This window comes from Colossoma macropomum, unplaced genomic scaffold, assembly GCF_904425465.1.
Source record: "Colossoma macropomum unplaced genomic scaffold, Colossoma_macropomum, whole genome shotgun sequence".
NCBI classification, from domain to species: Eukaryota; Metazoa; Chordata; class Actinopteri; order Characiformes; family Serrasalmidae; genus Colossoma; species Colossoma macropomum.
Genome location: NW_023494786.1, coordinates 17421137 through 17447208, shown reverse-complemented (window position 1 = coordinate 17447208; position 26072 = coordinate 17421137). Strand labels below are relative to the sequence as shown.

Sequence of the window (26072 nt, the reverse complement as noted above, 5' to 3'; positions counted from 1 at the left end):
CTACAAAACAGGGCAAGCACACCTTGTCAGTACATGACGCAGCATATAATGTACTCAAACCACCAATTCACTGAAAAACTGTTCTCTTCTGTGTTCTTTTGTAGGGTTTTCTGGTGGCCATTTTATACTGTTTTGTGAATAAAGAGGTAAGAACAAAAAGAGATGAAGCACTCTGAAGTTCCTCCAAAGTCCTAAAAGGCTTCATACCTGCCATCACATCCCAAAACTTAAATAGCTTCTAATATCTGATAAACTTCGATATTAATTCATGTCCAAAGACTAAGTGCTTGAGGACGCAAACCAGTATCATCACCTGCTTGCTGCTGTGATAGATTCATTCAGCAGTGACAAATTCATTCAACAGATACACTTAATGGACTCACAAACAGAGTACTGTGATCTGCATCTTTGAGACAATTATTAATGTGGGCATTTATGATGACGAAATGCAAAAATGCACAAAAATACCCAAGAACAAAACATTGTTCTGTACTTTTACACTATATTCAAATACAGTAATTTCCCGGTACTCATGTCATTTATTGAAGTTTACTACCCCTTCTGGGGCACAGGCCACTAACAGTGGTCCTCCAGAAATCCCTGTCTGACGCTTCATTCCAGCTGGCTCCAGGAGTATTGTCTCCTGTCTATGTTTCTCTAGCTGATTGTTTTATTATAAGGTGGAGTAGCTAACCCCATGACCAAGTATTCTCCTTTTTCAGTGCAGGCTTGGGGCTGGCTTTGGTGGAGTTTAGTACCTATTTCACAAACGTTTGTAGACTCCTAAAAATATAAATATTACAATAGATGGTTAACAGTAATCTCTCACACCTCCATGCCTGTTTAGTTTATCTGTCTAGGAAACTCTTTTAAAAGAGATTTTTCTGGTTAAATATAAGGTATCAAAATAAAAGTTAATTAAAATAAACTGAATTCTGAACCAACTTTATTACAGGCTTTTAAAAGCACCTCATAATTAGAAATACAAAATTATTACAGTAAGAAAACAGAAATGTTACAAAATGACAAGTGGCATGTGATGAAACTTCAACAACTAAATATAGTATCAGTTTCTCAGTATTTAGTGTTTCCACTCTTTGCCTTTATTACAGTTTCCATTTGTTCAGGAAACTTGCTTTCAGTTTTTCAAAGAAATCTGCAGGAATATTTTTCCACTCTGTGGTTTAGTTGTAGAAGTTGGTTGCATTTTCTGCTTCTCCCTTCCCTATGCAATCTCCTTACAAATAATATATGTACACACTGTACAGCAGAGTGCCATACAAAAAGACAATTCTCAAAAACTACATGCAACAGATATCCTAAGTACAAATCAATAAAGGGTCATACTTACATAAATGAACATGTAAATGTAGAAGAATAGACTTTAAAAAGATCTATCGATCCTGATATCTAGGTTATGTTCTCATTCTCTCCTCTTTTTAAACTCAGGTCCAGTCAGAGATCAAAAAGAAGTGGCAGCGATGGAGGCTTGGAATTAGCATGCTAGACGATCAACGCAACACCGGCAGCCACACACCACAGGGAGGCTCCGGGCTCCAGTGCCAGCATGACCACCCCTGCCAGCCTGACTGTCCTGAGGGGAGCGGTGGCCACCTGTGCTTGGACGCTCCACCTTCCTCCGCCCAGCTATCCCTCCACCAGCATCATCACCCTGGAGCTAAGAAGGGCAAAGCCTACTGCTACATCTCTGCCAAGAAGCAGGTGCTGAATGGGTTAGACACGCCACCATCAGGCAACTGCAGGTTAGAAGGAGCAAACAGATACTCCGAGAGCTACTGCTAAGAGCTGTGGACCAAAAGACCTTGCTTGGTGGAGTCTATAAAGTTCTTCAAGATATATTCAAAGGATATTAGACATGATCAAATGGAGTTACTTGGGAACATTCAGTGGAGTTTACAGATACCTCTGTGATGAGGATTTGGATTAACCTTTATCTGAATGATGGAATGGAATGGAAGAACAATGCAGCGGCCGTTGATCTTGAACTTCATCAAGTCTTCAGTGCTGAGGAAACAGGGAGGTCCAAATGAATACCTGCCAACTCTCTTGGTGTACTTTTGTCTATTATTTTTTGTTTTCTACCTCTTTACCTCATTTTGGACAGCACCGGTAATATCAACACTCCGTGTGGACCAATTCTCTTAAGCAAGTCTAGACATGAAAAAGCCAATCCAATAAAAAGTAATGAATTAACTTACTGAAGATTGTCTACTCAAAAACAACAAGAAATTTAAGAAGCTGAATATGTGATGTATACAGATGAGACACACACATCACACTAATGGCTTATGATGATTGAGAATCATATACACAAAGTACTGTGCAAAAGTCAACGCCCTTCATTTATGTAATTTCCAGTCAAAACAGCCAGTACGTATTACTTTTTCAGGAGATATTTCTAAGGAGATTAGTTATTAGATATTCCACTTGCATAAAAAAGGGGAAAGTCAAAAGAAGTAAGTGAAAAAAAGCTGTTTCCAAAACTGGACTTCCAAAATTATTAAAAACATAGAGAAAATTAGGCTATAAATCAGATAATCAAAAAAACAGTGCATAAAATTTTCATCTTTGAGAGAGGAGAAAATCAGGCTCCACTCTTTAATCAAATCTAAAAATTCTGAGATTTTATAAAAATCTAAATGTGTAATTAGGATTACTTGGATGGTCTTAGAGTGAATTTTGGAGTCGTGGAAAAATGTGTGTATTTGCAAGCAAGACTCCTGAAAAAGTCTGATATTATATATAGTTGTTTTTAGCTTTTTTCCTAATCCTGAAAAGTGAGTTGACTTTGGCACAGTACTGTAGCGATCCACAAATTCCAAAATGTCACAGTCAGTAATGGTTTATGCACAGTGGCTGATGAGATTGATATATTACTGTATACCACCTGATATTTACTGATACCTAACAAGATTGTATGGTATGTGATTTGAATATATGCATATATGATAAAGTATATATCAGCTCATGTGACACTTCAGCTGGTGGTGTCACCAGTAGTGTGTATTGACCCCTAAAGCTGTCATTTTGGTTGTTAAATAGGACTTATGTAAGAGAAGACATTACCCTAAAGTCTTACAGTGCTGTATTACATTTACAGGCATTTAAGTCTGCCCACACAACAGGAGTCTAATCCGTTCATTATAACATGGCATTCCACTGAGTGGCCTAACACCCTTGCAGTGCCATAGCACAGACATCAACAGTGCACCGTATTTGTACCACAGGATTTCAAACAGTTTAGCAAAGCTGTTTAAATAACATTAAACCGTAACAACTTTATTTTACCTAGGAAGAAAGATGGAAAACTGACTGTTTCTAATTCTACAGTCTAAGTAGGTTTTGGATCCTGTTTTAACTACAGTTAAAAAGAAAAAACAAGGGCCAACATCACATATGTTCTTTTTGAAGGACCAACATCTGAAATGTTGTCTTTAAAGGACCAACAACTGAAATGCTGTTTGAAGAACATGGAATTTTTTTTTTGTTGTTGTTTAATGGCATTGAAAAGATTTCATCACAGAAAATTTTAAGAAACTGAATTCAGAGAAGTTGTTACTTGTATGACCAATATATATTTTCTACTGATGCACCAGTATGGGGTTTGTGGGCCAGTGCTGATATCCAGTATCTTCATGTGCTATGTCGATGCCAGTGCCAATACATAAACCTTTATAAAATGTGGGACTATATTTATGTGGATTTGCAGTACAGAGAACTATAACATTTATTTCTGGAGGGTTAAAAACAGTGTTGGGGTGGTTACTTAAAACTAATCCCTCACGAAATATGAATTATTCTCTCAAACTGTAATGGGATTCATTTACTTAATACTTCCTGGAAAACCCACTATTCCTTACTGTACTTCTATCTTACTTTCTCTAAAGTCCATACAGTTATCCTTTAAGTATTTTATTTAGGAAGAAAGAGACGTTAAAAGAAATGTCACTATCCCTGCCTTTACTCTGAACAACACAGCTAATTTATGCTTGATTAAAATTATTAGCTTTATGCTGTTTGAAAACCTGGAAACTCGCCAGTAGAAACATTTCAAAAACAACTTCCTCAAAAAAACAAGAAAAAAAGAAAAATCTTTATGAATAAAATGTAAACCTTGGCTGTTACTGAATGAAAATTGAGTGTGGCCTTTTCAGGTGAGGATAATGTTGACATCCCAAAAACAGGCCGAAATTTAAATGCTTATATGCCTCACGCATAATTAATGTTGTTATCTTAGAGACTTATCAGTAATACAAGTAACGTTATTCTTAGACCTGCCACAATTATTACCTAATCACCTGATTGCAATTATTTACACTGATCACGTTGTTTTCCACAACTGTTAGCTTTCAGTCATTTGTTTATCTTGCAAGAAACAAGAATTCAATTGGCTTGACACACGTCACGGGTCTTACGAAAGCATCAAAAGTTCTAACTTCTCTCTGGTCTTATAACACGTTCAGAGGGCGGTATGTTTGTTTATTTGAGCTTAAGTCATTTGGCCACATTAGGCTTGTATTTACTAATACTTTGATAGTTGCATACAATGAACAACACTAGAAAAAACAGTTGTTCATCAAAGTTATTTATATGGGAATTAATTGTCAGCTAACATTTCATGACTGTGACAGGTTAAGTTCATAAATATTATGCGTTACTTTGTTACATGAAAAAGTAATTACATTACTGTAACATGTTACATTGTACAGTGTTACACCCAACACTGGTTACCAATGCAGTAAAATATATAATGTTATAAATATAATATTATATAAAGTTACAAAATGTCCAGTAGGCCAGCGTCACCTAACCATTGTGCTCATCAAATTTCAGTTTAAATTATCAGCCAAATCTAAACACATGCTTTTTTTTTTGGTGAGTATGATATGATTCTGATATCATTGTGTAACCCTGGTATTTTCAGCCCTCAATATTTAGCAAAAAATAATTAAAAAACTGCATTATTTCCCTGTTCATATTCTGATATCATCTTAAGCTTCATGATGAAAAAGTGGACTATGAGTGCTGCATCTACCATTGAACCGTTATAGTGTTGTTGATTGAAGAGGGCTCTTTGTGGCACTGAACAGAAGCTAATTTTTTTTAATAATACATGCACTGATGATGCAGCACACTGCAAGTGTGGGAGGAAAACTAACTGCATTATACACCTTCAATGTAATATCCTGTTCATTTTAAAATGATCACCATTACAGTGTGGTAATATTGGATTTCCCAATGCATTTACATGGAAAAACTGGTTATCAGCATCGGATGCAATTTTTAAAGTCCTTTCCAACATTTTGTGGAGTTGTTTAAGGTCATACTGACGTTATTTCTAGATTAACACGTATGTATTTGCTCTACAGGGCTCATGTTCTCTGCATACCATATGAATGTTTGTTACACAGCGCATTTATTTTTCATTTTTCAGAAGTGGAAACATTGTGCCACCAATTGTGTTGTATTTACCAAAGCCAGTATTTAAGTTAGTACAGACAGTAAAACTCCTTGAACACAGTTACTACTTTCAATATACATGTCAATATACTGAGCTCACAGAGTTCTCTGAGCTACAAACAGAAAAACATCAGAATGTCAAAAGTATACCTGTGAGTGACTCTTATTGAAAATATGACTCAGCTAAAAGCCACCAAACCTCTCTCCTTCACCCCAGCCCAGCTTCGATCTTGCTCTGTAACACAACATAAATTAATTTTCTTCTGGAAGGTATGTAATATTACAGAAGTAAAACACTGCGACCGAGTCTATTGATCTACGATTGAGTAACTTTCCCTGACCCACCACCCAGCTAGTTTATCTTCTACACCCCTCGCCAAGGTCATTCCATATCCAGGGAACAGGCGCCATCTGGTGGAAGCGGGCAGGAACGGACACAAAGAAAGGTATTAGTTTTCCTCCACTAAGTCTTGTATCATCCTTCTGGTTTTGTGTCTGACAGTAATGTTGCCAAACTGTATAGTGTTTGATGGCTCAGTATGAATTTGTATCTCAAAATGTAATATAATGTTTAGTACATCAAAGATGGATGATAATAAAAGATGTGATCTTGATGCTCTCAATGCTTATTTCACACACACATTTATTAGTGACCTACAGTGCAGCACATTAACAATGACATGCTATAAACAGGCAGAAATATGGATTATTATTTTTATTATTAATATGGAAAAGGGATCAAAAGTAAGAAACTTCAGTGACTCAGCTCAACCTGTAAGCCTCATGCTTTCAGGTTTGAAAAAAACTCTTTTCTAATTGTGTCAACTGTCAGATAAAAATGTTTCCACAACAGTGCAGTTCAGCACATAGATATATTAACATCCATTATACCAGGAAATACTATAATCAAGAGCTGATTACATATATTCACACATTTGTGTATTATACTGACATATATTTCTCATATGATCTATTTCTTGGAACCTGGATTAAATCTTAGAATGCAATCAGTCTATCTTTATAGTTCTGTCCTGCACATTTCTGGGCTTATTTGCAATGAGGGAAATGACAAATGCTTGTTCAGTGAGAAGTGGCAGCTCAATTTGCAATTTTATATTCTTTAAATTTCATATATTATCTTATTCCAACAAGATCTATAAAATATAAAATCTAAAATATTGACAACCAATATTGGGAACCTTGTGGATCACATAACTAGGTCTTGTTTTTTCTCAATATAATTTCCTATAAGCAGTTGTTCTTAGTTGTTCTCATTATTAAATCTTATTCAAATCTTTCAGAATAGATTGCTGGAAATGTATCAAGGTGATGGTTATTGCTCTCTATGCCCTCCTTAGAGCATAGCACTCATAGGAGCGGGGCAGGCGACCAAAGCTGCAAATGGCAGGAGTGATGTCAATCTCCTCTGGCGGCTGAGTGGCTCTGAAGGTGAAGCGCTGGAGGAGGGAAGTGAGGAAGATGAAGAGCTCCACTCGGGCCAGAGCCTCACCCACACAGGCCCGCTTTCCTATACAACATACAGACACCACACATACTGTTAAAATGGTTTGTCTGTTCAACCTCAGAAATGTACTTAATGTGATAACAAGCAATTTAACTGGATCAATTTAACTCAAATACATACTTTGAATTAAACAATGCACAGAAAATTTAACTTAGATGAACAAATATTTTACATCAATACATACTAACAAAAGTCTAAATTTGTGGATATATGCACTTTGAGTGTATTAAATAAAAAAAACAATAATCTCTGAAAATATGTTTCCCCTCACTGTATGCACATAAAAATATCAGATACTGGCATCTGCCCACAATTCCCATATTGTGCATCCCCTCTAAAAAGCCCTAATCTGAAAGGCCTAGGTTTATTCTGACATGTTGTGAACGTGATGTCAATAATGTTAATGATCTGTCTACTTGTGAAGTCATGATAAAGAGCATAGCTTTTAGCTCACCCATTCCAAACACAACAAATGCATCACTCTTCTTGAATCGTCCCTCTTCATCCAGAAAGTTCTCTGGGTCAAAATGATCTGGGTTCTTCCATAGTTCAGGGTCGAAAAGCACAGAAGATAGCAAAGGAAGAACCATGGTTCCCTGAAGAAACAACATAGTGAAGCTTTACAAATACATTTATTGGACTTGGATTTGTGTGTGCAATGAACTCTGTACTTGAAATAGGCATGCAGCCCAGTAAGTTAGGGTACCTTGGGAATTAAAAAGCTTTTAAATTCAGTGTCACAGAGCGTTTTATGTGGAACAGCAGTTGGGGAGAGGTCCATAGTGCGCTGAATCTCATGGATGACTGCGTCTGTGTATGGCATGTTCTTTCTATCATCAATGGAGGGGCACCGGTCTGACCCCACCACCTCATCGATCTCCTTCTGGACTCGTGCTATTAGCAATGACAAGAGAGCGGATTAATGACTTCTCTCTACACACTATAAGCTAGTACATTCATATCTGATCATGGATGGATAATAATGTATTTCACAAGCTATACAGGGTGTATTACCTTAATGTTACATAAGCGCGTTAAAGGTAGAAGAAAATTTGCAGTGTAGTTTTGGACATACTAAACAGTTTTGTTCCAGACACAATGTATTACTCCTATATCTCACAGAGTTCCTTTTCACTGTTTTAGTTTAACCCCTTGAAGTTATATACTAAGGCTTATAATTCTGTGATTACATGGACTACAATGCAAACTGGCTTAGTTTATTCCTAGACAATAGAAGTGTGTAGTAAAACTCTGGATCTGCTGGTGGATCCTGGCCATTTAAGGGGTTAATAGGGGTGTGGCTATGTCTTAACTGACAAGCCACACCTCTACCTTAATAAAAGAGTGTGGAACAGTACTGCAATTAGCGTTGCTACTCCAATAAGGAGATACGTTTTCTGGTGAATAAACAAACCTAGGGATGGGAGAAACAAGGCTTTCTAAAGCTTTGAAACAACGTAGCCTTTTGAAAATAATTAATTATTCCATCGCATGGTGAGGACATCTATGGTCAAACTTGTGTAAATGCACCTTGAAAACCCACAAATATACTTAAAACTCAATAATTTGGAAGTTTCATTGTTTCTTGGATGGGTGGTAGTTAAAGGTGTGTTAGTCTATTGAGGATACACCCTGGACAGGTCTCCAGTCCACAGCAGGGCAACATATTGCATAGAAAGTGCATAAATTTGGACACAAGAATTATCTTGGATTGGTATGTAAGTTGGACGGTTTGAATGACTGACTTTACTTAATAAATCAAGTAGAGAAATCTTTATCACTCAGAGAGTCAGGATAAGTAATGCTTTGGACGAACCATCTTCAGAGAGATGTATGTAATATCAGTCAATTGCATTAAACTCCTGTGCAAGCAACAAAGCTAACTAGGTAAGGCTGCAGTTGGATTCTTATTTAGACTTTCCGTTCCCTTCATTTCCTTAAATGCTGCTGTAGAGGCGATATTTGCCTCATAACAGTTCATTACAATGAAAAACAGCCAAGCAAAAACACTTTCAATTATTCGCAAATCCATATGCTAAGTGTTTATAGGCTCATCTTGGACAAAAGAGACACGGGAGTTTGATGCACCCTCTAACCAAACACCCACTGCAGCACAAAGGTACATTTGGAGGTATTCAGATAGCAGGATTAGACAAAAAGTTTCTCTGAATATGTGAAATGTAATTGTATGCCATCATATTTACCAAGCAGAATAAAGCAGTTCTCTGCCAGAGGGGTTGGGGTATTGCAGTGCTCTTTCAGTGTTAACATCCTTAAGCTAGGTTCTTAAAAGTAAGCCCAAGCTCATAGCCATAATTGTCACTGTAATTAACATTTTTGTTTTAGCTATGAAAAGTATCACACTCATTGTGCTCTACTGAGATGTAGGCTATATAGCATATTTTGATCTCCTCTCAAAGAATGTTAACATAATGGCATATCGTGTGTCTAAATAGGCTGGACACAGAGTTGTTGTAGTTCACCTTAATCACTACACAGTAAAACTCACTGCACATCTTTATGAAAGAATTAAGTTAACACAACTTCAATACTACAGAACGTTGGAGTAACTTAATTTGAATCGAATTAACTCAAAAATGAATTATTGATAACGCAGTCATTTTGAGTAAGATTGTTTTTTTCAGCATGTTTTGAATTAAGGTAACTTTATTTAAATTTATTATACTCAGTATTTTTATTGAACTTGACTTTATATGCAAATACAAACAGGCCAATGATGGGTTGTTTTTAGTGTGGCTTAATGTGATAGACAGCACAAATGTTTGCATTTAAATGATTTGAACTTTTGTGCTTTTTTCATAACTTTATTTTGATGATTTCAGACTCAAAGATCCCATCAAACGAGATCTTTGAGTTGAATAAACTTATTGCAATTTAGTTTAGACTTCTCAGCTTTACTTGATAAATGTTTGGTCTGCGCAACTTTCTTGAGTAAAAATCACATCATTCCTATTGGCTCTTAGTACCATATATTTACATGTTGGGCATGTCTCTTCATCTTCTGTGTGTGAACTTCTGTGTTCTCCCCAGCCTACCTTCCCTTGTGTTGACTAGATCTAAATCTGTGTTTAGACAGATGATTTATTTAGTTTCTCTCTGCTGAATGTAGTTATTCTGTGGTTAAATGCCATAGAGATTACATCTGTACTCTAAGCTATACTGTCAGCATTTGGTGAGGTTGTCTGTAGCATTGTTAAGGTGGACAAGACATTGTAACAAATGTCTATGATCATATTTCTGCAATACAGTATGAACTTATCAAAATGATAGCCTAATGGTGGATTTAATTTACAATTACTTAATTATATTGAGTTAAAACAGCTTAACCATAACTCCCAAATACTCAATCATTTTAATATAAAAAATGGATTGGAGTTAGTACAATTTACTCAATTTACTTAAGCATACATTAGTTATTGAACTTAAAACATTTGATGTGAACAGTTTCCTCAAATCATTTGAGTTGACTTAACTAATCAGGTTTTACAGTGTAGAGGTTCTCATATCTTCAATTTTGACTCATGTGTCTTTAATTTTTGTATAAGTAGCATAGGGTAAAGGAAAGATGCAATATGTCTTAAAATGAAACATTACTAGCCTAGGCACTTGTTCATAGCAGTGTGCATGTAAACAAAAATAAACATTTGCTGCACTCCAGCACAAAACTCAAACTCTGCAGCAGTCCACAACACAGCCTATCCAGTCAAGGAATAGGCCACTCTTTTATGGGAAGCATCATAGAGGTCTTCTAGGACCAAAAGCGATGGGCTATTGGGTAGACCATGCATGTCATGCCACTGTATTGTTTCTTGGCGGTAATGTCCTCCCACTGCTTGATACAGAACCAATGACACCATTGGTCTGTTTTTTGCTCTGGCATGATACAGCACTTTTGCACTATTAAAAATTAGCCAAACATGTTCTTAAGGCTGAGTGTGCAATGGGATGTCCCGTGTGATGTTATTCCTCACCTTGGATGTCTGGATACTTCATCATGAGCAGCAGGCTGTGTCTGAGGGTGGAGGAGCTGGTCTCAGTGCCAGCACTAAGTAGGTTTATCAAAGTGCTCAAAAGATTGCTGAGGTGAAATTCTGTATTAGGATTGTGCTTCTCCTGCAAAACACACAAACTTATAGTCTATAACTGTTAGTGACAGGCAACATGACTACCTCAGTCATCTTATCTGTCTTCCCAAGAAGCTGAAATGATCTGAGAAATGTTCCAGATGTACATGGTGGTTATGTAAATATGTGAGTCTTCATTTCAGTTTTATTTGGTGTGAAAAGATCAGATATTAATCATCTATCATCTATAATAATCTATAAGCACACATAGTCTTTCCATGTTTTATTTCTGTTATTCCAATTTGAGATTTAGATTTTTATAGTGTAATATAGTGTTAATATAGTGTTCTCTGTGAAAACCGAAGGCCAGCCAATGCAGAGTATTTACAATGAATAAACATAGCAGAGTGACATAAAGAGCACATGGAGAAAACTTTACCTCCTCCATTCGTATAAGAAAGGCCTCAATGAAGTCCTGTGGTGGTAAAGAAGGATCCAGCGTCTTCATCCGTGCCTCTACCTCAAGTTTAAGAGAAACTTTGGCTTCCTCCATAATCGCAAACATGTCATGGAGCCGTCCAGGGAAGAGGCCAACTGTTCTGGGAAAAATGTTATAGGCCTGTAAAGGAAAAGAACACAAAAGGGGCCTTTTATAGGCAGCAGAGGTAAAGTTGTATAGTTATTAAATAACCTTTGTATTATTTTTATTATTATATTCTGGCAATACAATTAAATCTACTTGCTGAATGGATGTAACAAAAAGGTAACATGTACAGCGGGCTAAATAAATATTGATCCAGTACGAAAAATAAATCTGGTGAAGGAGAACATCAGTGGTGAAAAGAACTATACTACATTTAAGTAGAAGTTGAGTATGCATGTCTGTTTTTTCAGCTCCAAATTGTGACTGGCCACAATCGGTTCTCTCCCTGAAAGTTACTGTAACTGTACTGACAAGCACGTTGATGAAGTAGAATATTGCATTTAAACTGCACTTGCATTAATAAGAAATATCAATTAAAGTTAATATATCCAAAAAACAAACACACAAAAATGGACTGATATTTGTCAAAGCATTGTGAGTAGACCAGTTATACAGGATTAAATTCAAATATTACAGAGGCATACAGTACCTGTCCAAGAGGGCTATTTAGAACATTGAAGTAGGTAGTAATAGCTCTTATCAAAAGCTGTAACTGTGGGTCACCAGATTTAAATCTTTGGCCAAGCATAACCGAGCAGATCACGTTGCACACTGCTTCAGATATCAGGCCTCCGGGATTGAAAGCAGAGTCTGAAGAGGGAAAAAAGATTGTTCTGAATGATTGAATTATGCTAGAAACTACAATTAACCTATCCATGCCTAACCTTACATACTTTAATTATTAGTCCCTCCTGGACCCAACAGCTTCATATTTGTTAGAGTATTAGAAGCACAAAGCATAAAGAAGGCAAATCAATGTTGAAGAAAGTGATAATTCTATTAAGCTTTATTACACCAATTACCCCTGTTCAGGCAGTACACAACTGTTGATTACAATTACATACTAGTTTTCCAAAAACTTACTAAACCAAAATCATCTTACATCTGTTGCTAGGTTTTTATACAGTTATCTAAATGCCTGTGTGCACAAGGCTTCACCCCACTTTCAAGATCACTCCACATCATTTCTAAGGTTTTATCACTTTCAGTGTTATGCAAAACAGCATAACAGCAGTGGCCCAAATTCTATGCCTCATTTAACCATGAACACAAACAATGAAAGAGCTTTGTAACATGAGAAAGTAGTTGAAAGAGTGGACAGACAAGTTTTCAGCTGCTGATTCTTATACTGAACAGCTTATGGTCAAGTCCTTGTTTTGCGATAGAATAAGTAGGGCTGTAATCAAGACCACCTTTGGTGTAGTCACAGTCCAAGAGTATGCAGAGTCGAGACTGAGTCATGACCAAGTAAAAATGATGGCAAGACCAAGTGAAAAACCTGAAAAACCTGAAGTCTTTTACTTCTTCCACTTGGTATTTTCAAATAGTTTGCTGGAGTCATTTAAAGGTGAGCTGTAGCCCTACAGATTCACTTGGGAGGACAGGACTGCCCTTATAATTCTACATTTATTGCTTTCATTTTGCCTTATTGTTTAACTGAAATGATTTAATTACATAATTAATTACATAGTAATGCAATGTATTCCATTCTGTATTGACAGGTGTTAGGTCTGCTGTTCTGATTCTGTCAGAAATTGACACAATCACAGCAAAAATGTAAAGGGTGTGTTTTTTTCTGCAACACAAAACTGTAACTCTTCATCAAATTCACATCATAACAAAATATCTCCTATTAAGGGATGTAGAGTGCTCAATAGCTGATGGACAAGAAGATGGAAGATAAACAACCACATACACTAATAAAGCATATCTTTTCATTCTTTTAATCAATACAAAGTTTAAAGGTAATATTTTAATTTTGTTATTGGTTAGTTTGTGTAACGTCAGGTTTTTGTGGTTAATCGTATACTTTACAGTAAGTGGTGCATTTGGAAGTGATTCATCCTCTTCGTGCAGTGTTTGGCTGTTTGCCTCCACCCTATTTTTCCCCATGAATTAGTTCCCTTCTCTGCTGTTTCAATTAAGAGCATTTTCATGAATAGAAAACTGCTGACTCTGGGTCTTCTTCTGGGCCGACACTAAAGTATGATAGCACTTTCTGTAAAACAAAGGTTTTATCATATGAAGCCAGATAAACAGATAGATTTTAACTAGACACCATATTATCACAATAACGATTTCATTCATGAAAAAATCAAAATAAAGTTGAGTCATTAAGACATAAATTGAGGCCTCAATTTCATTTTAACACTATTGCATCATGTTGCCTCAGGGTAGCAAACTCATTTTCCTTCTTTTACAATGACATGAATCATATACTGTATGGACAAAAGTATGTGGACAACCCTCCTAATTACTGAGTTCAGGTGTTTGAACCACACTCATTGCTAACAGGTATATAAAACAGCATATAGCCTTGCAACCTCCATAGACAAACACGTGCAGTAGAATTGTACCGAAGAGCTCAGTGACTTGTATCTCTGTCATAGGATGCCAACTTTGTCACAAGTGAGTTTGTGAAATTTATGCCCAGGTAAATCTACCCCGGTTAACTGTAAATGTTATTACTGTGAAATGGAAGCATCTAGGAGTAACAACAGCTCAGCCACAAAACAGCACACCATGTAAACTTACAGATCAGCGCCTGCCAATTGTCGAAATGCATAAAAATTGTCTGTCCTCTGTTTAATCACTCCTCCGAACTATCTCTGGAAGCAACATCAACACAACAACTGTTAGCTAGAAGCTTCATGAAGTGGGTTTCCATGGCCAAGCAGCTGCACACAAGCCTAAGATCACTATATGAATGGCAAGCGTCAGTTGGAGTGGTGTAAAGCTGACGCTGGACTCTGGAGCAGTGGAGACGTATTCTCTGAAGTGATTACTCACACTTCACTTTCTGGCAGTTTGATGGATGAAGCTGAGTTTGGTGGATGCCAGGAGAATGCTACCTACTGGAATAAAGGGTGCCAACAATAAAGTTTGGTGGAGGAGGGATAATGGTGTGGGGCTGTTTTTTAAGGTTTGGGCTCGGCCCTTTAGTTTCAGTAAGGGTAACGTTAATGCTACAGCATGCAAAGACATTTTAGACATTTATATGTTTCCAACTGCAACAGTTTGAGGAAGGCCCTTTCCTGTTTCAGCATGACTGTGTAGCTGTGCACAAAGTGAGGTCCATAAAGGCATGGTTTGATGAATTTGGTGTGGAGGAACCCCAGTGGCCTGCACAGAGCCCTGACCTCAACCCAACTGAACACTTCTGGGATGAATTGGAACACTGATTGTGAGCCAGGCCCTCTCATCAAAAACGGGCACAAATTCCCACAGACGCACTCCAAAGAGTCAAGGCTGTTACAGCCGCAAAAGGGGGTCAACTATATATTAAGGTACACAGTTTTGTAATGGGATGACTAACGAGCTCATAGATGTGATGATCAGGTGCCCATATACTTTAGGCTATATAGTTTATTTAATGATGATAATACTTTATAATGAAGGAGAGTTTGAATAAACCAAGAAAACGCTTGCATTTGGTCACACTATTTCCTGGGATGGAGTTTGAACCCTTTTGGCATGGTGCAGCTTGTGACTGCACAAGAGAATTTCTTTCGGAAAAGCAAATGTCCATGACTGTCATCCATCCAAGAACATGATTCATAAATAATAAAGTCTGAATTTCATTTTTTTTAACATTCAGCATCATGTAAATTCATTCTAGAGAGGTAGAGGTAAAAAAGCTGGCACCCAATCATAAAGATAGAGAATAATATGGAAGATGGAAAACCACATAAAACAAGCATATCTTTTCATGCTTTTTTTACACTATTGTGCAATAGTGTAATGAAGTTAGCCAGTAGCAAAGGATCAGTTATTTTCTTTATTGTTTAATTTTTCATTTATAATTAGTTTTTTAAAAAAATACATGAAATAGAAAATAACATTGAATAGATTTTTCCCTAATATTTTACCATGTTTATCCCACATAATTCTGCAAAAAATGTTTCTTTTCAAGACCACCTTTAAAAGCAAATTTGTCCTGGAGGCTTTTGTGTGTGTTTAGGACAGTCACTTCACTATTAATTATCTCTAATTAAAAGTCTTATGTTGGCTCAAAGATTGCAATAATAGACAAAGGAATGGTTGTTCATTGGATGAGATGCCTAGTGTTTTAAGTACTCTAGTGTTTGAAACATTTCACATTAAAAGTGCAACTGGGCTTATAGGGTATGTAGCCTTACTGGGGGCTTTTATGTTATGAATCAAGAAAAAACAGGTGCGATTGCTGTCACACCTGTGGTGGTGTGATGGACCTTTTCTCTTACAGTAAACTATGTCAAAATTAGTTAATGTGATTTTAATACAACAACACAGAATTGCTGGGGACAGATATCACATTTGGAGGTTAAACATTAGGGCAGCAAAAGGCTCAAGACTTAAAGACCTTGAAAGATTCCATTCAAAGATTATCTTACTACAACTTTGATAAAAAAAAGACAGAGAAGTTCAGCAAATGACAGACAGTAGTAGTTATTTACCTCCAAATGTGCTGAAAGTTTGCACCAGACAGCTGGCCTCTTCCTTCACCTTGTCCTCGATGCTTCGGCGGCCCATTCCAAAGTTTTTCAATGTTGTGAGACTGAACCTGCGCAGTTGCTTCCACCTGTCCCCGCTGCTGACCAAAAGACCTGCAGAGCAGGGAGACCTTTTACAGAACAAGCAGAGCAGGGAGCACAGAGTATTCTGACCTGACTGTCTCCATGAATAGAAACAGCCTGTTTACATCAAAACTCCAAAAAGTACATACAGCAAAAATAGTCATTATTCTATCTATTCTTGACTAGAGCCAACTTCAGAAACAATTGTCAGCTTCACAGCAGGCGTTCTTTAGTTGATGAGCTGTGCTGTCATTTTACCAAACATATATTTTTTAATTCAGGCCAAAAACTTCATTTTTTTTCACCAGATGGTTTTGGTAGTTTTCACAAATGTTGTGATAATCTCTTATGGTACTTTTTTGAAGATGAGGGTAGAAAATGCATACATTTGGAAATCAGGTACAGAGCTCTGACTGCAATGACACAAACATAGCAGAGCTTTTCTCTACACACTCCTGTATCGGTGGAGAATAAGAAATGAAAGTGTAATTTCATATCAAAATATATAATGAACATAATGCAGACAGCAGACAAGAGTGTCTAATAATGTACAATGCATATATGCATGTTTTACTTCAAGGAGTAAAGTTACATGGTAATGTTTTGTACGAACTGGCTACACCTGCCAGCATTTAGCCAATGAACTTCAAAACAGGCAGGATCCTGCATTATCTATCTATCTATCTATCTATCTATCTATCTATCTATCTATCTATCTATCTATCTATCTGTTACATTTATCTATTATAAACAACACATTGTAAAAGTTTCAAAAAGGCCTTATTTTGTTATCTGTTCTGAGTTTATTTTTACATTTTTGAAAGTGTAAAATACAAATAATAAAGCCAGCACTAAAAATTTATGTAAATGTATATGAAGTTTCTTTTCATTGTCTCTGGTCTGCATGTTTGTATTTTCCTTAGGTCAAAGACAGCAGCAAACTCACTGTGTACCTGTGTTCTCAGTTTTTTGCCCTTGCAATGTGGGAAAAAAACGTATTTGTTCTAGAAATTCATATTGTAGCATTCTGCTACTGGCAGGCGCCTGAGACTTTGGAGACGAGGCTATGCAGGTGACCACACGCAAAGAATGGCATGCATGCGTCCTCTGGAAAAGGGACTATTTATGTTGCTTATGTTGTTGCCTGTTAGTTTAAGTTGTGTATACATGTTATTTGTGTTTTTAGTGCCGGGGGCTGTGGGTTTTTCGTGGGGTGAATGGTGTGGCTACAGTATGATAGATGTGTTTGGTATTTTTATGTGAATATCTCATTTTTAGGAGAATGTTTATGATTCTGCAGCCAGTGTTTCAATATAGCAGATTTGCTAAGTGTGTTGTGTTTTGAGAGTGTGTGTGAATATATTAGAACAGTCCTAAAAAATGTGTAATCAATCAAGAAAAAAATGTAAAGAACAAAAAAAATAATGTGCCATAATTGATCTTGATTTCTGGCTTTACATCACAAAACCAGGAGTTTCAATAACGTGTTTAGATTGTTTATATTCACTGTGGGCTCCAACCCACTGCACTATTTTGTTTAATAATCACATCCACTGACATTTCAGCATAGAAATAAAGCTCTCAAGCTCTGATGTTATGTACTCTGCTTTGAATGAACTCACCATATCCATTGGTGACCTTCATTAATAGGGGATAGGTTGATCTGCCACTGAACTCTTCACCCAGGACAATCATAGAATCCTTCAAGGCTTGATATCCAGAGATCACCACAACAGGAGTGTTGGCAAACCAAACAGTGAAAACAGGGCCATACTTTTTACTCAGCTGGTGGAGAAAATGGTGAGACAAGATAAAATTTAAAATCATTTTTTCAAGGTTTACATTTCAATGTACTTAAAACAAAAGAAACTCTATAAAACAAAACTGATACTGATCAAAGTAAAAAAAATGCTATATGGAATTTTCTCCACTTTAGTGAACGATCAGAGTGGGAGAGGACCATTTAGGAGTGGAGAAGCCAGTGCAAGGTGTCCAAGTTACATACAGAATGTATGACCACTTATCTCTCCTATTAACACTGTGCTCTTGAATTTAAAGGAACTCAGACTTGCTCTACATGCCTTAAATACAGTTATACCTGATTAAGGTTATCGGACTGCAGGTCAGTGAATTGGCAACAAGGTCATCTCCTTCAAGTAATGATCATTCACATCCAAAGAAAGCTGCACCATTCATAGTTAAGACAGTGTGTTTTAGGTGTTTTAAGCTCTTCTGCTCTTGCAGTAACCAAGAACACTGCATAATACCTGTCTTGACTTTAGTAGCTAACATTTTTCTCAAATGCTAAAAACATTTAAAGAATGCTACCTCATTTCCTCAAGACAGTAAACACAAATCCAAAACTACACACTAATTTGTGTATAATGAGTAAAGAGCCAAATGTGTTTTCGTAACAACCCGTGCATTTTGATTATGCTATTGAAATCTACATTAATTATGTAATTATGTAGTTACATTAAAATAAATATTATCTAATTCCAAATACTTAGTTTTCTGACTGCACAGTGCAGTGCATGTTCTGTAAACAGAAGTACAGTATTTTACACCCATTAGTTTACAGTAATTGTTTATTCTGGGACATAATATACATCCTGATGTTCTTATGGTGTGTGAACAATTATTTTCTTAGTGTTTATCCCTAGGAAATTGTGGGTTCATTTAGTTTCAGGTTAAGATGACTTGAGTTAACTTTATTGAATGCTAATGCTTTCTAAACGAGCACAGTGTGTAACTTACGCTGTATGGATGGATTTGCTTGTAGAGTTTTGCCCAAAAGATTCAACATCTTTAGCATGTGCCAAAATCAGCAAAAGTGTTTAGAGTTTTGAGAAATGTGTCTTTTTCTCTGGGTAGCCGAAGAAATGGTTTGAAATATTGGCTCATAGAATCACTTTTAGCATCAAATTCATTAAGGTAAAGTTAGATAGTTACAGAGGGTCCTGGACACTTGAAGGTGATGGTAAGATCACAATCCAGGCAATTGCACTTTGAAGAAGTCTCAGGGCCTTTTCTAGCTATAAGTGGTAGCTTATGCTCCACGTTTGTCTCCAATCAGCTGCAAACGTTTTCTCATGGCCTTATTCAACTCAGTTCAGTTGTAGTAAAATAGTTTTTGCATAGTAAATCACTGCGTAGTGAAGCAGGTTGTTTTCTGAACATAGCACCTTGAAGCTCATCACTATGGAGACACTTGTTCAAAGCAGATCCCAAAGAGACCAGCCTCAAGGGGTAGCCAAGAACCACATTTCCACTGACTTTCAGCTCCTGAATCCAAAGCAAATCTAAACTGAATGATAGACAAATTGATGCAGTACATGCATTACTTGCTTTTTCTGACATTAATTCACTGGAATATATAATGTTATTTATGGTATTTGACTGGTATTCATGGGAAAACTGTTTTCTGGGATACAGTTTTACATAACAGAAGGAAAACAGCTCTAACAGTTCTATCAAAACTTTGACTGGGAATTGCAGCAAATTGTTGGTGCATGTGCAACAAATGAAGAACTACTGCCACTGTATTTTTGATTTGCATTGCATTGCTATTTTCATGTGAAATTATGAGAGGAGTGACCCGATCTATCTATCTATCTATCTATATATATATATATATATATATATATTACACCCATTAGTTTACAGTAATTGTTTTTTCTGGGACATAATACACATCCTGATGTTCTTATGGTGTGTGAACAATTATTTTCTTAGTGTTTATCCCTAGGAAATTGTGGGTTCATTTAGTTTCAGGTTAAGATGACTTGAGTTAACTTTATTGAATGCTAATGCTTTCTAAATGAGCACAGTGTGTAACCTACGCTGTATGGATGGATTTGCTTGTAGAGTTTTGCCCAAAAGATTCAACATCTTTAGCATGTGCCAAAATCAGCAAAAGTGTTTAGAGTTTTGAGAAATGTGTCTTTTTCTCTGGGTAGCCGAAGAAATGGTTTGAAATATTGGCTCATAGAATCACTTTTAGCATCAAATTCATTAAGGTAAAGTTAGATAGTTACAGAGGGTCCTGGACGCTTGAAGGTGATGGTAAGATCACAATCCAGGCAATTGCACTTTGAAGAAGTCTCAGGGCCTTTTCTAGCTATAAGTGGTAGCAGGTGGTAGGTTCAGTTGTAGTAAAATAGTTTTTGCATAGTAAATCACTAGCGTAGTGAAGCAGGTTGTTTTCTGAACATAGCACCTTGAAGCTCATCACTATGGAGACACTTGTTCAAAGCAGATCCCAAAGAGACCAGCCTCAAGGGGTAGCCAAGAACCACATTCCCACTGACTTTCAGCTCCTGAATCCAAAGCAAATCTAAACTGAATGATAGACAAATTGATGCAGTACATGCATTACTTGCTTTTTCTGACATTAATTCACTGGAATATATAATGTTATTTATGGTATTTGACTGGTATTCATGGGAAAACTGTTTTCTGGGATACAGTTTTACATAACAGAAGGAAAACAGCTCTAACAGTTCTATCAAAACTTTGACTGGGAATTGCAGCAAATTGTTGGTGCATGTGCAACAAATGAAGAACTACTGCCACTGTATTTTTGATTTGCATCGAATTGCTATTTTCATATGAAATTATGAGAGGAGTGACCCGATCTATCTATCTATCTATCTATCTATCTATCTATACATATCACACATATATATATATATATATATATATATATATATATATATATATATATATATATATAAAAACACTAAACACACTATAATGTGTTACCTCAAGGTAATGTTTATATGGCTCCTTTACACGCAGCTGAAGAAAGTTTCCGAGCACTGGAGCTGGAGATGGTCCTGGAGGAAGCCTCTCTAAAGGCAGTCGACGCTCTTTCCCTCGACTCTTCCATAACAAAAATAAAACTGCGGTGAGCATGACTGCAGGCAAAACGTATCCCAGAAAACCGTCCATTTTGTACAAGTTGGGAAAACCCGATGTTAAAGGTTGGCAGAAAGGGTCGCTAAACAACAAATCCAACTGGAAGACGAGCGTCCAAAGTCCTGTGACGAAGCGCTTAAAGCTGTACAGCGCAGTGTGTTAATGTGGGTTTGTAGCAACGACGGACCAGGTGTACAGCTCTGCCCTCTGGTCCTCAGAGGACACGATTCGTTTCACTTGCAAACAATTACATAAAGACAGGATTTAAATGCAGTAACGAGAGTTTTTTAAATGACGAAAAGTGGGACGAATAGATTTTAAGCTGTTTTTGCTCTTTGAGTGACAGGAGACAAGGGAGCACACCATTTAGCTTCTCTTTCCACTGTCCTGCCACGCCAAGAACTTAGATGGCACTTTCCGTGAATTGAGTTCATTTTAGGACTCAAAACTCTTTAAAACTGTACTTTTCTCTTTGGTGGTTTTTTGACAAAGTATTAATTAAAGTAAACGCTATACCGTTTGAAAATGTTAATTTTCCTCCTCAGGCTCTGTTTAGTCAGAAATAGTTCAGAAATATTCTTGACACACAACGCATTCTGAACTTAAATACGTCTTCTCACAGCACAACATTTTACAGCAGAAACAGTCAAGCGCTGCTCTCCAGCAGAGCCCGATAAATTCTTTAAAACAATCAGCGCGCAGTATTCGGGTCACGTGATGCAACATTACCGCTCTCCGTTTTAGAAGATCTTTCTGTGTATGCAGGACCAGATCTGCCAAAATGAAAAATAAACAAAATTAAAAATAAATGATTAAGTAAATTAATATATGAATTAGAACTGCAAAAAATAATGATGATAAATCTAAAAGTAAATAAAAATACACAGAAATTATTATATTAACAAATAAAACCTTACATAAATTAATATGTCTGCATTTACTTATATGTCTATTTAGTAATTTCCCCTCCTCACTAATTTTTGTATTTATTTATTTAATGTGTTTCTTTGTTAACATTTTTTTCTGTTTTTATTAATTTATTTCCGTAACTATTCTGTATTTAATTTCTGTATTTCCTTGTCCTTATGATAATAAAGGGGCTGTTAATCAATGTTGTCACGGTGTCTTAATATTCCTATTGGTTGATCAATATCAGATTCTGTAAGGACAAGGACAAGACCGTACAATAATGGCTGCTTACAGGCAGCAGACCGCGAGAGATCTGAGAGTCTTGGCTGATCTGGCTGAAAATGCAAGTATGGATTGTTTACTCTTCTGTTGGAGGCTGTGGCGACAGTTTGTTCCATTTTGCTGCATCTGCTGGTACAGAGGTCAACCCTGTAGTGTTCAGAACTTTGGAGGAGGTGGTTCATCATCCCAAACATTTAGACACCCTTCTCACATACTGCCTGTGGAAGCCATCAAGAGCATAGGTAGTGTTAGGAGTCTTGCCCAAGGACTCTTATTAGTATAGTGTGGGGTGTTCACCAAGGCAGGGATTGAACCCCAGTCTACAGCGCAGGAGGCAGAGGTGTTACCCACTACACCACACCAACCAATGTATTGGCAGGTTTGTCTGTCTGTGACATTGCAGTTCTTTTTGGAGGTAGTGAAAGAAATAGTTTAATTAATTCTTTTTCTCCTGGGCTTGATTACAAAGATTGAATGTGAAAAACACACCCTCTCGTTATCATCTAAATGAAGAAATACAGAAATAAATAAATGAATTAATGAAAAAATAAAGTAGTAATTGAATTAATGAATCATATAAATAAAGTGAACAATTGTTAAAGATGTAGAAACAGAAAAAAATATAATAATGAACAGACATTAGTAAAAAAATAAATCATACAGAAATAACTACATTGAGAAACATGTAACTGCAGAAAAAGGAAATATGTGTATAATTACAATCAAAATAAGCAATATATACTTTATTTAGTTATTTTTATTTATTAATTAATTTACTGAGTCATTTATTTTTTTTATTTTGTTTATTTTTCATTTTGCCAGATCTGGTCTACCATATCTGCATCCTGCTGAAGGGCTATGCAATGGTTGTCAGTCAAATGCAAGACACCACTGAAACAAGGCAAGGCTTGAAGTGCCATTATTGCTGTCTGTTAAAACTAATAGTACTACCACTATAATTGATTGAATAACGGTAATGATTTAATATGTTTAGATCTGCAAGTGCTGATACACTATATGGACAAAAGTATCGGGACACCTACACTTTACATGCACTGGAGCTTTTGTGACATTCCATTCTAAATCTGCAGGCACTAATACAGAGTTGGTCCCCCTTTTGCAACTATAACAGCTTCCACTTTTCTGGGAAGCTTTTTACAAGATTTTGGAGTGTGTGTGGAAATTTTTGCTGCTGAACTTTTGATGTTGGACAAGAGGGTCTGGCTTGCAATCTCATTTGAGTAACACTTTAAAAATACAAAGATTTGTTCAGGACAGTAGAATTTGGTTTAAGACAGTGAAGTTGGAAAAAAGTTAATGTTGTATTTTAAGCCTTTCTGTTCTTGCACTAGCCAAAAATATTGCCTTAATACCTGTCTTGCCCTTTCTTTCTTTCTTTCTTTCTTTCTTGTATAAGATGGTGAAAAAGCTGCAAAGCCATGGTTCAGACTGCATCCTTTGTGGTCTGTAAATTCCTAATTTTACTATAATTATGGTGAAGTGAAAAGGTCTCGGAGCAACAACAGATCAGTCACAATGTGGTAGGCCATGTAAGCTGAAGTGTGAAAACACGTTTGTCCACAGTTGCAAACACTCACTAGCAAGTTCCAACCCAGTTAACATGTCCAGGTGGCACCCACATGGGTTAACAACGGGCTGGCAACTGGACCCCCTTTGGGCAATCCAGTTGCGGCCCACAAAGATTTGTCTATGAAGTCCATATGTGTATTAGCCCATGTGGGCCACTATTGAAGCCAAGCTGAGCTGCAAAAGGGGCTCAGGTGAGAAATCATCCACTGGACCCACATGGGCCCTTTACTGTGTCCCCTTATATGGGTTAGTAATGGGCCAGAGTGGGCTACAAATGGGGCCCTTATTGGCAAGATGGGCAGCAAACCTAGTCCTCAAGTAAGACAACACATGTACTACATGCAGGCTACTGCAGGCTAACAGGCACAAGTCTGTGATATTTTAAATGGCCCCATGCCTTCTAGTTACAATGCATTATTGTCAACAGGCATCACTTTTCTATCACAACATGATCAAACTGAATGTCAAGCCAGTGTAGTTTCATTAGTGCAGACAAAGAATAAACAAGTAATGATATATTCATCTTATTATGTTCATATTTTAATAACTTATGAATTGAAGAGAAAATGAAACGTCAGCCTGTAGAAATCATGTTTTAATTGAATAATGAAGTGACTCAAGAGTTACATTTGACATTTAATCAGACTTCAGATAAAGTTGCTCCACATTCATGTGCTTCACCAGAGGAAAGACATATTCTAAATGAAAAATCCTCTTGCTCTCAGGTACTTCTCCTAGACATGGTTAAGTCCAGTTTGAAATCAGAGTGAGACTTAAGCCACTTTCTCCTGTTTCTGAAATTTGTCACCTGAGAAATAACCCTCAGATTTTCTCACTTTGATCGAAATGTTGTCACACATGAAGCTTAACTCTTTTGTATCTGACTCACCAAAGTCTCAGCTGCATAATATTTCCACAAGAAAAGTGTGAGATCTCATTGTTTTCTTATACAGCTCTATTCTACATTACAGAACTTCTTCAGCACTCCATCAGTTTAGAAGGACAACTCACGCTTTTCTTCTTAAGCACCAGAATTTCTCACAGTGAAATGTTGATGTTAATCTCATCTTTTTTCCTAAGGGGGGTTTAGGGGAAACAATGTAAAAATCAGTGATCATTTATTAATATAATATTGAGATCTAGATTTTTCTGAGACAATTTTGAGATTTTTTGAGACAATTTTTTCTCTGGTACTCCCTCTGGCTCCTCTCAGCTACAAACCTTTTTTCTTTTTTGCTCATCAAAACAGTATTTGCATAGTAAGTCTTTAAAGTAATGACAAGGTTGTTTTCTGAACGTGCAGCACTGCTAAACAGATCACCATGGCTAGACAGTGGAGTCCAAAAGTTCAGACCATACTGAAATAACATAAACACTAAAATAAACAAACAAAAACCTGACCATGTTAAGGTCAGATTATTTTGAGGCTTATTCCTTCTACTGAAACTTCTATTAAGTCCATGCGCAGTTTGAGTGCATGCTGTCGTTAAGGCAAAAGGCGGACAAACGCTAAAAAAATGTAAAATTCATGTACACGCGCACACACACACACACACACATACACACACGCACACACACACACACACACACACACACACATACACACACATACACACACACACACACACACATACACTGCACTGACTATGTTATATTGAATAGATGACTATATTGTAAACATAGCCATATGTACTGTCTACATTAAGCATGATTAACATAAAATAACAGCTAAAATTCATTTGTTACCTCAAGGTAATGTTTATATGGCTCCTTTACACGCAGCTGAAGAAAGTTTCCAAGCAGTGGAGTTGGAGAGGGTCCTGGAGGAAGCCTCTCTAAAGCCAGTGGACGCTCTTTACCGCGGCTCTTCCATAATAAAAGTAAAACAGCGGTGATCATGACTGCAGGCAAAACGTATCCCAGAAAACCGTCCATTTTGTACAAACTGCAAAAATCCTATGCAGACAGAAACCCAGGCTTCGCAGAACAAGAAATTTACCTCGACGACCTTCCAAAGTACA

General features: G+C 36.8%; 2 protein-coding genes across 5 annotated transcripts in view; one reads left to right on the top strand and one right to left on the bottom strand.

Annotated features, from left to right (window-relative positions):
* The window catches only part of gipr (gastric inhibitory polypeptide receptor), a 29461-nt gene extending 27579 nt beyond the window's left edge, over positions 1-1882 (top strand). The window contains exons 13-14 of the mRNA XM_036562761.1: positions 105-146; positions 1450-1882. Coding sequence (XP_036418654.1) covers positions 105-146; positions 1450-1803 — 396 coding nt within the window. The 3' untranslated portion in view covers positions 1804-1882. The remainder of the gene's footprint in view (positions 1-104; positions 147-1449) is intronic.
* A 22-nt stretch (positions 1883-1904) lies between these two features.
* Positions 1905-26072, bottom strand: LOC118802254 (cytochrome P450 2M1-like). 4 transcript variants are annotated; one of them, XM_036562748.1, is made up of 12 exons: positions 25798-26072; positions 21115-21234; positions 17973-18135; positions 16231-16380; positions 12225-12385; positions 11531-11710; positions 10999-11140; positions 7713-7900; positions 7461-7602; positions 5632-7009; positions 2112-2172; positions 1905-2025 (listed from the first exon to the last, which is right to left on the bottom strand). In XM_036562748.1, the coding sequence occupies exons 1-10, from the start codon at positions 25984-25986 to the stop codon at positions 6825-6827; spliced, it is 1620 nt and encodes a 539-aa protein (XP_036418641.1). In that variant the 5' UTR covers positions 25987-26072; the 3' UTR covers positions 1905-2025; positions 2112-2172; positions 5632-6824. The 4 variants fall into 4 exon arrangements, with proteins under 4 accessions (XP_036418641.1, XP_036418634.1, XP_036418627.1 ...); XM_036562741.1 differs by lacking the exon at positions 1905-2025 and having other exon boundaries at positions 2049-2172; positions 5632-5716; positions 5827-7009; XM_036562734.1 differs by lacking the exon at positions 1905-2025 and having other exon boundaries at positions 2049-2172.